Source organism: Aptenodytes forsteri, unplaced genomic scaffold (assembly GCF_000699145.1).
Source record: "Aptenodytes forsteri isolate BGI_AS27 unplaced genomic scaffold, ASM69914v1 Scaffold142, whole genome shotgun sequence".
Classification (NCBI taxonomy): domain Eukaryota; kingdom Metazoa; phylum Chordata; class Aves; order Sphenisciformes; family Spheniscidae; genus Aptenodytes; species Aptenodytes forsteri.
In genome coordinates this window covers 2,281,744-2,295,430 of record NW_008794598.1, presented here as the reverse complement: position 1 = coordinate 2,295,430, position 13,687 = coordinate 2,281,744, and the positions used below count along the sequence as shown (strand labels likewise).

The 13,687-nt window shown below is 51.9% G+C and overlaps 2 protein-coding genes across 2 annotated transcripts in view; both read left to right on the top strand.

The window, feature by feature from the left end:
* LOC103893680 (sushi, von Willebrand factor type A, EGF and pentraxin domain-containing protein 1) overlaps nt 1-1,182 on the top strand; it is a 25,534-nt gene extending 24,352 nt beyond the window's left edge. The window contains exon 24 of the mRNA XM_009272900.1: nt 1,052-1,182. Within this exon, the coding sequence (XP_009271175.1) occupies nt 1,052-1,182 (131 nt within the window). The remainder of the gene's footprint in view (nt 1-1,051) is intronic.
* Nucleotides 1,183-1,785: 603 nt separating this feature from the next.
* CR1 (complement C3b/C4b receptor 1 (Knops blood group)) overlaps nt 1,786-13,687 on the top strand; it is a 24,448-nt gene continuing 12,546 nt past the window's right edge. Inside the window, 19 exon segments of the mRNA XM_019470314.1 lie at nt 1,786-1,858; nt 4,868-5,050; nt 5,223-5,402; nt 5,594-5,776; nt 6,423-6,605; nt 6,778-6,957; nt 7,149-7,331; nt 7,616-7,840; nt 8,137-8,328; nt 8,583-8,682; nt 9,023-9,108; nt 10,086-10,280; nt 10,669-10,848; nt 10,954-11,145; nt 11,317-11,416; nt 11,590-11,675; nt 12,251-12,445; nt 12,694-12,876; nt 13,229-13,408. Of these exon segments, the coding sequence (XP_019325859.1) occupies nt 1,786-1,858; nt 4,868-5,050; nt 5,223-5,402; nt 5,594-5,776; nt 6,423-6,605; nt 6,778-6,957; nt 7,149-7,331; nt 7,616-7,840; nt 8,137-8,328; nt 8,583-8,682; nt 9,023-9,108; nt 10,086-10,280; nt 10,669-10,848; nt 10,954-11,145; nt 11,317-11,416; nt 11,590-11,675; nt 12,251-12,445; nt 12,694-12,876; nt 13,229-13,408 (3,079 nt within the window).

Below are 13,687 nucleotides of genomic sequence, written 5' to 3'. Positions count from 1 at the left end.
TTTGAACCCTTCAAGCCCCACGTTGGGTGCCAAAAAGGACTGTCATGGTTTAAGCCCAGTTGGCAAATAAGCACCACACAGCCGCTGGCTCACTCCCCCCACCCGGGTGGGATGGGGGAGAGAATTGGAAGGGTAAAAGTGAGAAAACTCGTGGGTTGAGATAAGAACAGTTTAATACTTGAAATAATAATAATAATAAATTGTAATGAAAACTAAAACAGAGAGAGAGGAACAAAACCCTTTTTCCAAACCAAGCTGGTAAAGCAAGATTTTGAGGTTCAGGGTTTTGTCTGATGCAGAGGTAAATGACCCATCTGTGGGCTTCTCATGATGCGCAGTTGGGAATGGGAAGTATTCAAAACGTGTCTACTACATACTTTTTGTTTCTGCATTTTCACCAGTGCTTTCCTGTTAACAGGAACATGCATCTAATTACAGGGAAAACCACAAATAGCCGTTTCCATCAACACGTTAGTCTTGTTCCAAACAGACCCACAAAGTTCTCCCTTCCCATCAGAGCACTATCCTGCTCAGCTGTCACTGGGGCACCGTGAGATACTGTTTTCGGAAGCCAGTCTTGCAGAACAAGCACTTGCAGATTGTTGGTTATTTTTATATATCTCTTACCATAAGCCATGTGAGTGACTAGATGAACAAAACACGAATGTAAAGCCTCGTAGCTTAGTGTTGTGTTCTGTTCTGTTATTTTAATCCCAACACAATTGTTCCTACTGCATAGTCCAGAGTGGTTTTTCCAAATGATTTAACACCTGATTTGGGGATCAGCTTGAAATGATCTCCCTGCAACCAAATAGAAGGAACTGTGAATGCTGTGACATAGCTTACGGGTGTCGTCACCAAAATTTACCATTGAAGAGGGCTTATCTACTGTGTTTGTAATTGAGTTGTACATAATTTTACTTTATAATCTGAGTGTAACCAGTCAAGTGCAATTCTGAAGTATAAATGTTGGATATGTACGTATTGGAAGCTCTCTGTCAATAAAAGGGATAAAAACCTTGAGTAACGCATGTCTTGCTGCTTGTTTTAGGCTCAGAAAGCATCCTCCGCTATGTGAGGTGGGGAGCTGGAGGTTGCTGCGGCTGCTTCTACATCAAAAAGTCCTGTCTGTGGATTGTTATTCTTCCAGCCAGCAGCGAGGGATGGTGCCAGCTTGGATGAGTCCCGGAGCAGCCAGGGTCAGGTCAGGAGGATTCGGGTCCACAGCTGCAGGGCGGTGTGCGGGGCTGGGCTGCACACTGCACCTCCCGGCCCGAGTACCCACGGCCCCGAGGGACAGACGTGTCCCACGTGTGTGGGAGGAGGGAATGCCCCGCTCTGCCCTTCCCGTAGCCGGGCAGGCAAGCCGTGCCCCTTCAGCTGGTTCATGGGAAGGGCTGCCATCACCGCCTGGGGACTTGTGGCAGAGCGTGGGTCACTTCCCCTAACCGAGGATGCTCTTGACCGAGGGCACAGTTTGGCTAACAGCACCGTGCCTGCACCCACCCCTCTTTCACAGATCCCCGTGGGCCACGCGGTGGGTACCAGGGGCCCATCATCCCCTGCCAAAAATAGCAGCAGAAGCAGTGTGTGGGACCTGCAGCCTCCCCGGGGGTGGTGGCTGCGCCCACCCTGTGCCAGGGAGCCCACGGGTTCCTGTCCCGCAGCCCCGGGAAGCCCCGCAGCTGCAGCTCCTTCCGCATGCGGGGGGTGGCAGGGGGAACTGGGGTGCCTATATCTTCCCACAGCCCCCTGGGAGCTGCAGTCTGCGCTGGGGACCGGAGCATGGTGCTCGCCTTCGCCCTCTGCCTCCTGGGCAGCTCCGCTTTGCTCCTGGCCACCGCGGCTGGGGCTCAAGGTAAGGGAGACCGGCAGGTCTGCACCTCTGAGGCCTTCCTCCCATGGCCCTCCTCTTCTTCATTGCTGCTCCTCTCCTCACTGATTCTTTTGCTTTTCCCTGCGGAGGCAGATAGGAGCCCTGTGCTGGTCCCAGATGGACCTTGGCACGCCAGACCCTGAGCATCACAGAGCCTCTGAGCTGCTCCACTAATGAGAAAGACCCTCTGGGATAGCACCGGGGCCACCCCGTGCCCTTCAGCAGCTGGGGGAAATGGAGTTATAACCTCGCTACGGGAGGCTATGGAGAGTCTTTCACAACCTGCTCAGCTTCTTGTAAAAGGGGCTTGACCTATGTGTTTAAACTGCCAAAGTAAAGCTGGTTACGGATATGGCATCTTATGGCAGTGAGACAAGAAGCCTGTTCCGATAATAGATTGTGTTTGAGCTCTGTCATGTTGAAACTTGCTGTGATGTATAGAAATGCATTGGGACTGTGCTGGTTGGCATGTTTGGTCCCGCAGGGCACGAAAGCCTGGCAGGTAGCCCGAGGTGCCCTCTCGTTTGGGACGGGATAGCCAAAACCTACAGAAACTCAGCTCCATCACTGCAGTATGGTTTTGTTTATCCCTTCCCGTCTTGTAAGCATAGGTGCTGCAACCTGGCTGCCCTGGCAAGGTTTGAGAAGTGCTTTGGTACTGTATGGAGAAGACTTCTGCCTCTATCCTCAATCATGTTGATTGAGGCGTCTCAATCTCACGTCCCTCACGGCGTCTTGAGAGACCAAAGGCTGACCCTCCTGCCTTAGCTGGCTGCGGTGGCTCAGTGGCAGGCTGGGAGTCAAGCATTGGTGGCTGCAAAGGGTTGGGTTATGTTTTTTGAAAAAAAAAAAGAATTATCACTAAGTTAACACTTTGTAAAAAGGTCAAGTTGTATTTTCTTCTGTTATACTTGGTTTTCTATATGTTCAGCTGATGTATGTGCATTTGGTTTGCCAGCCTTGTGGAAGTAACTGTCATTGCTCACGTGTGCTGTTTGGTGCCAGAGAGCTGTGGTTCTCCCGCAAAGCCAACCTCAGAGCTGCGCGAAGGGGTGCAAAGGGCGCAGCGGAGATGGGCTGCACCTGAGCAGCTCAGCGGGACAGAACTGTGGCCCTTTACTCAGTAACCCAAAGGATATTACACCAGCAAGAGGTGTTTCTTTTACCTTCTTTCTACATTCCCGTATCTACTGCAAATATTTGCCTAGTGAACAAAAAGCTACTTCCCTGTGGTTGTGGTTCTGAATGCCTGTCTGCCTGCCCGCCTCTCTGCATGTCTGCCTCTCCATCTCTCTCTTTCTCTCTCAATGCAAACAACCCCCAGGTACCCCTGGAAGCACACCAGCAGGTTCATGGGCAGGTCCCTTGTCAGGTGCAGCAGAGGCTTTGCCCTCGCTGGCGTGGGTCCATCCCCACACCGTCACGGTGGTGCCATGGGCAGCATGGCATGGCACCCCCAGCCCACGCTGTGCACCCTCTGCCTGGCTCTCTCGCACAGCTGCCTGCCCCAGGTAGCACAGACCCCTGGAGTGCAGTTCGGTCGGTCCTGGACAGTCCTGCCAGCATTTCCCCAGGTTGGATCGGATCGAGGGGGTGTGCTCCCCAGCCCACGGGTTAGAAGCATGCAGAAAGGCCATGAAAGGCTTTGACCTCACCAGGTGATTGACATGAAATCCTGGACACCCTGTTCTTGCCAGCTGAGGAAGCAGCAGGGTCCCCCAGCAGCGCAGGGAGGAGCCCTGCAGCCCCGGGAGCACTCGCCCTGGCTGCAGCCTCCGCTGCGTCCCATCACTCAGGGATCAATGGGCTGCGGGTTAGAAGCATGCAGAAAGGCCATGAAAGGCTTTGACCTCACCAGGTGATTGACATGAAATCCTGGACACCCTGTTCTTGCCAGCTGAGGAAGCAGCAGGGTCCCCCAGCAGCGCAGGGAGGAGCCCTGCAGCCCCGGGAGCACTCGCCCTGGCTGCAGCCTCCGCTGCGTCCCATCACTCAGGGATCAATGGGACACCATCAACACGGCAACCATCACAGGCAGGAACAGCTTGAGAGCTGTGTAGGTAAACAATGTTTTATTTCTCTCCCTTTTCCAGCTACCCTATGTCCGTTGCCACACATCCGGCATGGGAAGAGAGTACCCGCTGCTCACTATTTCTACAGGCCCGGGGACACCATAAGCTTTGCATGCCACAGAGGGTATACCTTGCAGGGCTCCCGCACAAGCAAGTGCCAAGCTGACTTCAGATGGAGCCCACCTCTGCCAGTGTGCAAAAAGGGCAAGTGTCCCAGCGCGCGGTGCGAGCGGTGACAGCTGCGGGGGAAAGCTTCCTCTTGTGTCCTCTCAAATTCAGTGGGAAAGCAAAGCCGGGATGCATCTGTCCTCCTCGCTTGTCTTCTCAAACCAAAGTGCTGCCAGCTTGGCTCTCAGAGAGACAGGAACAGCTCAGAAGAAAGGAGCTGGGGTGGGACATGGGGCTGGCTGCAGCCTGCCCTGTCTTGGGCTCCAAGAGGGATGGGGAGAAGTTAACCCTGGGGCTGAGTTGCTGTGCAGCAGGAGGCTGTAACCTCCCCAGCACACTCAGGAGCCATATGCGAGCTGTGGGGATGGCAGTATCTGCTGCCCCAGGGGAATTTCTGTGACTCTGCTTCTGGTCAGATGTGGGATGTTTTCATCTTCCTCCTGGAACGGGAAGTAATCACAACTTCTTGTTGCTCTTGCTGCTTCCATGTCCATGTGCATCTTCTGCCAAATCCCATGATGTGCCTGTGAGTTCTCCTGTCAGGACTGTCCTTATTATTAGTAATTTTCTCCCAGCTGCAATGCGATTGTAATCTTGGTGCTGCTGTACGTTGTTAACTAATACTTTGGTCCAGCAAATGGAACAAAGACTGAGCAGAATTCAGGATATTACCCTGATATTACCCAAACAGTCCTAGTAGCACATAAATGGCAAACAGCTGACCCACATGGCAATTTCCCTCCCTCTCCAGAGGTGACGTGTCCTCAGCCACCAAACATCGCCAACGGGCTGCACAGCGGACAGTCCCTGGACAAGTTTCCCCTGGGAGTGACCGGTACTACGGCCTGCAAGGATGGCTATGAGCTGATTGGGAACGTGTCCATCAACTGCACGGAGGACGGGCTGTGGAGCAAGCCCCTGCCCCGCTGCGAAGGTGGGTGGATGCTTCATTGCTAGGTGTGGGGCTGGCAGAAAGGATGCTGGATGTCCTGGTTGTAGGAACAGTGCAGACAGGTTTATGGCAGTGATGAGAAGGGAGGGGGCTGTGTGTGCAGGATCGGACCCATGCATTGAAGTTTAAAGGATGCCGTCCATGTTTCCTGCAGCAACTGGCTGCGAAATACCCGAGGTGCAGAACGGGAAGGTCTATGGGCTGCAAAGCACCTACAAAGCTGGAGAGACTCTTCACTTTGCCTGCAACGCCGGTTATGCCGCAGAGGACACCTACGAGATTCAGTGCCAGCCGGGGGGGACCTGGGATCCGCCAGTGCTCACCTGCGAGAGGGGTGAGTGCGGGTGCCCGCTGCTTCCCCGAGGGCAGCCCTGCCCGGCGGGTGCTCCTTGCAGGCAGGAACAGCGTGTGCAGGCTGAGCCGTTCCTGCGATGGGCTTTAACCCCTCAACGCAGCATCACACCGACTCCCTTCCCCTTGCACGCTGTTCTCTCGCTGAGTTAAGACTTTGTCTCCCTGTTGCAGTCCGACCGTGTCCCATGCCTCCGGGGGTTCGCAACGGAAATCACAATGGCCAGGGCAAAGCAGATTTTACCATGGGAACGTCTGTAACATACACCTGTGATCCCGGCTACTACCTGGTTGGAAATGCCGTTGTGTTTTGCAGAGCATCAGGGAACTGGAGCCAGCCCGGCCCTCGCTGTGAAGGTGCGTCTGTGGTCTGTCCCTTCGGGGGAGAAGCTCATAGTGTGGCTCTGAGCACAGGGGAGACCCTGACTGTTGTCACTGAGACCTTCAGTGAAGGATTTAATTCCCCTTTAAAGAAGTATACAGTTTTATAATATGTAAAGAATAAGCTTGCATCCGTGAATCTGGAGCTAGGTATTTCTGTAACTGTGGCTGCATGTGCCGTGCCTCTCGCGCTGGGGCTGGGTGCTGGTGACCCCGCAGTGTATGACCAAGAACTGGCACATCACTTAATGTGAGACCAAGTGCAAAGGGGTGTCCAGAGCCAGCACCCTCCTCCCAGTGCTCTGGCTGCAGCACGCCCACAGTGAGCCGGCCAGTGACGGTGCTGGGGACCAGGCATGGGCATGGGGTGCAACACAGCCTTCAGGGGGAGACCGGATGGATTTTTATGAATCAATTCAACCTTCTTTGTCCAGAAAACTCAGAGGAAAGACGGGGCACCCAAGGGCTGGCTGTCAGGACAGACCCAGCAGAACCTGGGGTGGGAGCCCTCTGCCATCCCCCTTCACCTTCCCCCATGCCTGACGTGCAGGTTTGAGTTGAGCTGTCTCTCAGGCATCGCCTCTCATGGACACTCTCATGGGCCTTTTCCCTCGCTCTCCAGAGGTGACGTGTCCTCAGCCACCAAACATCGCCAACGGGCTGCACAGCGGACAGTCCCTGGACAAGTTTCCCCTGGGAGTGACCGTGTACTACGGCTGCAAGGATGGCTATGAGCTGATTGGGAACGTGTCCATCAACTGCACGGAGGACGGGCTGTGGAGCAAGCCCCTGCCCCGCTGCGAAGGTGGGTGGATGCTTCATTGCTAGGTGTGGGGCTGGCAGAAAGGATGCTGGATGTCCTGGTTGTAGGAACAGTGCAGACAGGTTTATGGCAGTGATGAGAAGGGAGGGGGCTGTGTGTGCAGGATCGGACCCATGCATTGAAGTTTAAAGGATGCCGTCCATGTTTCCTGCAGCAACTGGCTGCGAAATACCCGAGGTGCAGAACGGGAAGGTCTATGGGCTGCAAAGCACCTACAAAGCTGGAGAGACTCTTCACTTTGCCTGCAACGCTGGTTATGCCGCAGAGGACACCTACGAGATTCAGTGCCAGCCGGGGGGGACCTGGGATCCGCCAGTGCTCACCTGCGAGAGGGGTGAGTGCGGGTGCCCGCTGCTTCCCCGAGGGCAGCCCTGCCCGGCGGGTGCTCCTTGCAGGCAGGAACAGCGTGTGCAGGCTGAGCCGTTCCTGCGATGGGCTTTAACCCCTCAACGCAGCATCACACCGACTCCCTTCCCCTTGCACGCTGTTCTCTCGCTGAGTTAAGACTTTGTCTCCCTGTTGCAGTCCGACCGTGTCCCATGCCTCCGGGGGTTCGCAACGGAAATCACAATGGCCAGGGAAAAGCATTTTTTACCGTGGGAACGTCTGTAACATACACCTGTGATCCCGGCTACTACCTGGTTGGAAATGCCGTTGTGTTTTGCAGAGCATCAGGGAACTGGAGCCAGCCCGGCCCTCGCTGTGAAGGTGCGTCTGTGGTCTGTCCCTTCGGGTGAGAAGCTCATAGTGTGGCTCTGAGCACAGGGGAGACCCTGACCATTGCAACCAGATCCTCAGAGAAGGTTAATCCCATGTAAAGTGTTGCATGGTATAAATTAATTTCAAGCCCTTCTATTGTGACGGTGGGGCTGGGGAGGTTTATGTAGATGTCACGTAGGTTTTGTTGTTGCAATATTAACAGCCTGTGAGTTTTTTGGTTTGTTTTGTTCTGACTCCTTTTGCACATCACTTCTGTTCATCATCACTTCCAGCGACCATCTGCATAAATCCACATATAGAGAATGGAAAGCAAGTTGATGGTCAAGGACTTATCTTCGCGCCTGGGCAAATGGTGACATTTCAGTGTCACGATGGTTACAGCCTGCAAGGCAGTGCTAGAATCTTCTGCCAGGATGATGGCAGCTGGCACCCTTCTGTTCCCGTCTGCAGTAGACTGTACCATTACCAGGAGTTCTCAAACAGGCCTGAACTTCCAGGTAAATAGTGACATAGCTGCCTTGGGGTACACTACTATTTTATGTCCCCTAACCCCATTAAAAAAATGTGGTTAAACCCTGTGGTGGAAGATTTAAGTATATCCTGGGAATAAGAACCTGATCCTCTGGAATCCTTTGGGAAAATATGTTGTATTTGTTTAATAATGGCTATATTAATCAAAATAAACAATTTTGCAAGGCAAACCAAACACCTTTCTCATAACAGTGTTCTTTCCGTGCTTGCGCCCGGCATGCCTGTCCTGCCTGATTCTCACATCTGTTTTCTTTCTCAATAGGTGGTTGTGGTGCTCCTACAAGGTTACACTTTGCTGAGCTAAATGAGGAGCATAAAAATGAGATTGATTTTTCTGTTGGGAAGACTGTGCAATACACTTGCCGACCTGGATATGCTAAACACCCAGGAATGTCACCTACTATTACATGCCTTGAGAGCGGAGTGTGGTCAGAAGCACTAGAGTTCTGTAAAAGTGAATAGCTCCTTGATTTGGTGTCTGTTATTCAAGAAGGAATAGGTGCTAGGTTCTGTCCATGCTGCAAAAACCTGAACCTTATTCTGGTGTTCAAATAGTATGTGACTAGTAAAGCCATGTAACTTTATGCTATTCAAAACCCATTTTGGGGGTAACTGGAAATGTGGACAGATTACTGGACTAACAGTCAGATCTGTTGTACTGTGGTATAGACAGAGATAAGCCTAAAATGAGGTTTTTTTCTCCCCCAGGGAAACAATGCAGTCATCCCGGTGAACCTGTGAATGGGAAAATAATTTCCCTAACAGATCGCCTGTTTGGGTCAACAGTGGTCTACAGCTGTGAAGAAGGGTAAGTCCTGGTTTTGGCAACTGCTTAAAACAGCAAGGAGAGATGTATTAGGTAAGTCTCCCTTTTTTCCTCCTATTCATTCATTCCCAATAAATGGATTATATACAGAAGCCACTCTATAGAGTCCTGCACCTATATGAACACATAAGGTGTTCCCTATCTTATGTGTATACGTATATACTGTGAAATTGGTAAGGTGGTGCTGAGCGAGGAAGGAAACTTCTTCAGGGCCAGAGCTTTGCTGACAGCGGGGCTGATCACGCCTTCCGGGGTGGCGAGGAGGAGGTAGTAACTTACACTGAAATGACTTGGGATGAATGTTCAATCCTTTTAACACCAGGCACAGGTTAATTGGACAATCCAGGAGACGGTGTGAGATTGCTGGTGGACGTGTTGCATGGAGTGGCGACATTCCCACTTGTCAGCGTAAGTAGCTTACAGCTCCGGGGGGGTTTGCATGGATCCGGTAAATATTTTCCAGCAGAGACTGCCAAATCTTTCCAATCAAAGCTTTCACAGGGAATTTCTCTGCTCTGTGGGCATGAAAAATATCAGAAGGTTTTGATGTCGAAAGAAAATGTTCTGGGAAAAGGTACAAGATCTCAAAGCTTAATGGATTATAGAAAGCAATGGCTCAGCTGGAGCTTTTTCAGCAGTGCTTGGGTATCCTGTCTCTGACTAACATCACAAGCCCATTACAAGAGAGGAAGGGAAAATATTATCTTCAGCTTAAGGGTTGTTATTGTTAGACACAGAGAGACCAAAGCACAACCCTCAGAAGAGGCAGAGCGCTGTGGGAGGGCCAGAAGTGGAATCCCAAAGTCCCAAACCGCGGGCTCTCTCTTTCACTATGAGCATGGATAACTGATGTGTACCCAAAGAGCTGCCGTGCCGCACCTCAGCAATTACACCTGAGTGTTTCTCTGCTGATTAACTACTGTTGCTGATTAGGTGACAGTTTCATACAAGTAAGAAACATTTACTGGCACGTTCTGGTATTTTAAAGCATTTTACAGGTTCTCCAGGTACATATTAACCTAAGGTGACATAGGTTAATTTCAAATTTCTGCCTGTGCGTGCCTTTGCACTGTGTGCAGCTGAAAAATCAGGATTTTACACAGGCGATACAAAAGAAATACTTGCTTTTTTATTTCTTAAACAGTAGAAAAGATAAAGCAGGTAGGTGTTTCCTCCATAGAGGTTTGTCTTACTGGTCTGCTTTCTGTCATAGAAATAGCTGACCAGGGAGATGGGATCCAGTTGCCTACAAGGCCTCAACTAGAAGGTCACTTCATTGCAGTTACTCCATCTCTAGGACAAGTGTTTATGCCCCACAGACTGAGGGATTTAAAGTACTTTGGTGCTGCTGTTGAATTTAGAAGCCTTGTTCTGCACCTCTGCAGGTATCCCTTGTGAGCCGCCTCCGGACATTCCCAATGGGAAGCACACGGGCAGGCTGCTGGATGAATTCCACTTCGGCACATCTGTAACATACACCTGCAACCCCGGGTACCCACTCCACGGAGAGCCCTCCATCTACTGCACCACCCAGGATGGGAAAAACGGCGTGTGGAGCGGGCCACCCCCGCAGTGCGGAGGTAGGGTTGTGCGTGCACATCCTAATACTCGGGTGCAATCCTCCCTGCCCTACTGCTTCATATTCGGAAAGCCTAGGAAACCTCCAGACAATTGCACTTCTTGCCCGAGTGCCTGCTAGGGCAGGATTTGCACGGGCTGATTTGCAGCTGTGGCCAGGCAGAGGGGAGGAGGCTGGAGGACCACCCCACTGCCTCCAGCATCCCCAGCCTCACCTTTCGGTTTGGGTCTCTCCCTCAATGTTTGCCATCTCTGGATGCAGGCAGTACATCATCTATGAGAAAATTATTTTCAGACTTGTGTCTTAAAAGGGATTGCAACTCTTAAGTGGCTTTGCAGCTGCACAGCTCTGCACACTGCGTGTTTTGAGGACCCGCACTTCTTTTCCAGAGGCAAGATGTCCTGTCCCGCAGGTCAAGAATGGGAGAATAGTGTCTCCTAGGACTGCCTACACACACAAGGATACCATTGCCTTTGAGTGTGAGCCAGGCTATGTTCTACACGGCCAGAGTGTGGTACAGTGCCAACTAAATAACACCTGGGAGCCACCCGTGCCAGTGTGCGAGCAGGGTAAGTGTTCCAACAGCGCTCTGAATGTTAACCTTTCTCCTGCTCTCCCAGATCTGCTTTTTCTTGACTCCTTTAACAACTGGGTTGGCTTATCTTTCTTGGTAGCTGGCTGCAATGCACCTACCAGACTGGCGTTTGCTGAGCTGAAGGAGCCGTACAGCAACCAGACCATCTTTCCCGTGGGGAGGAAGGTGGAATACGTGTGCCGGCCTGGGTACACCTGGCACCCGGGCATGCCGCCAGCCATCACATGCCTCAGGAATCGGACATGGTCTGCAGCGCTGGAGTTCTGTAAAAGTACGTCCTGCAAGTGCTGAAAAACCTGAAGTGTCAGGCTTGGCTGGATTTTCACATTTTTCTGGCATTATGGGTTTCTTTACTTTATGTGGTCCGCTCTCTGTGTCGGCATCCCTGGGTGGGATGTGAGTGAGCAGCTGAGGGCTAATGGTGGCTGATGTTCCCTTCCAGGGAAACAATGTGCTAACCTAGGGGATCCGGAGAATGGCAGAGCTGTTGTCCTGACGGACCTCCTCTTCGGGTCCAAAGTGAATTACACCTGTGACGAAGGGTGAGTCTTGTGACTAGCTGAATTCAGCTGCCAAGTGAGAGTAAAGCAGATTTTTAGCTTTACATGACGGAACGTAGTTCCCAAGTCAGAAGTCTTGGCTGCCACTTACAAGGATTGTAAAGAAATCTCAAGTCTCCTAATGTAAATTAATAAATTCTTCTGTGTGACTCCAGGTACAAGTTGGTTGGAGGCTCTCAGAGAACATGCGAGGTCTCTGGCACACGTGTCTCGTGGAGTGGAGATGCTCCTGTCTGCCAGCGTAAGTAGGCCACAACAAAAGGCCTTTGGAGATGGCTTGCAAGAGACAGTGGCACATCTTTCAAGACAAAGATTTTATTGCAAAAGATTTCTCAAGTCACTGTATGTGTCAAATCTTTAATTTTTCTTTTCATTTTGTTCTGGTTTGGATGTTTCTGAAAATGTTTCCAAAGGTCTTTCATTTATCCTGGTCCAAACTGGGAAAACCATTAATATTTTAAACTCCCTGTTACTGGGGTAAGTATTTCTCACTGGTCATGTGTAGGAATGGCGTGGCCAGTCTCTCTCTGCATGTGTCACCAATGGTTATGGAAAGGGAGGTAAGAATTGTCCCACCAGCTCCAGACATGGGCAGCAAGTAAGTGACTCACAGGAGGGCGCACGTTTTCCTTCCCACATGTGATTTTTTCCATACAAGGTTTGTCTCTGGATAATTTGGGTCATTGTATTCAGAGAGCATCACTGCTGAGACGGGTTCATCCCCATCGGTTCTCTTCCTGGGAAGCGTGTGTGTCCTGCAGACCCCAGGTGCTGCTGCAGCACTGATGCTAAAAGCCACCTTGTACGCGCCCACAGGTATCACCTGCGATCCGCCTCCGGACATCCCCCACGGGAGACACAGTGGGCACTTGACAGGCACCTTCTCCTACGCGGACGTGGTCATCTACACCTGCAACTCCGGCCACCTGCTGGCTGGAGAGCCCTCCATCTTCTGCACCATGGTGGACGGGGAGCACGGCGTGTGGAGCGGGCCGCCGCCGCGGTGCGGAGGTAGGGCTCTGCGGTGCACGGGCGTCCGTCCCCGCTGGCAAGAGTTGGTTGTGAGTGGCAGAAGGAATGACCGTGGCTGCGGTGGGGGCTGCACCCACTGATAGGAAGACAGCTAACATGACAGATATTTATTGAGAGGAGTTAATGGAATTAATTGTCTTCCTCCTTTGGTTTTTGAAAGTTGGATTTTTAATTTTTTTTTCTTGCCTTGTCCATATTTCTTACCTGCCTTTCCTTCTCCTTCACAGAGGTGAAGTGTCCTCCCCCTCCAGGCATCGCCAACGGGAATCACAGCGGCCAGTCCTTGGACACCCACCTTCCAGGTTCGACTGTGCAGTACACCTGCAGGGATGGCTACTCCCTCATCGGGAACGCCTCCATCAGCTGTACCGCCAGGGGAACATGGAGCCGGCCCCGGCCCCGATGTGAAGGTGTGTGTGTGTGTGTTGGCTTCTTTTACCTTTCCCCGGGTCCTTTCTTCCTTCTTGGCTCTTGGTCTAATCGCTGCAGACCAAATCTCCAGTGAGAGGCAGAGGCCAAAGATCCCACAGGCAGGAGGAGCCCCACCTGCCTCTGTGGATTTCTCTTTCTGCCCCCCAGTAAGGACAGACTACAAGTGCAGTTGAATAATGATATTTTGTGTAAGGATAAGAGTCAATGATGTTGACACGCCCATGATAGCGATGGCAAGGATCGGCAGCAGGCACTGCCCCTGGTCAGTGCCCCTCCGCACCCAGGATGGGCTTCGCGTCCCCAGCGGTGCCTTGTGCTCTTCACTTCCAGCAACCGGCTGCAAAAGACCAGAGATCGCAAACGGAAGAACGACTGGGCTGGAGACCATGTACAGACTCGCAGACATCATTGTCTTCGAATGCGATTTTGGTTACGCCTTGAAGGGCTCTCAAGAGTCTCGGTGCCAGTTTGGGGGCACATGGGACCCTCCTGTGCCCATCTGCGAAAAGAGTAAGTGTAAATGAGGCGGTGGGTGGCAGCCGATTTCTTCTGAACCACTGTGTGAGTGCACCTGGCAGGGTGCAACTGCCTCACCTTGGAGGTAAAGGGGCCACTCTCCAGGACTGGAAAGGAAAAACATGCAAATACCTGTCCACCCATCTTCATAACACCCATTCAGACTGTTGTTACGTAGGGCTTTCATCTCCTTAAATGAATCCACAAATGGAGAGAGAGCCAGGCTAGTGTCTGATCTTGTTCACAACCACAGAAAGGCCCGAGCAAGCTGGT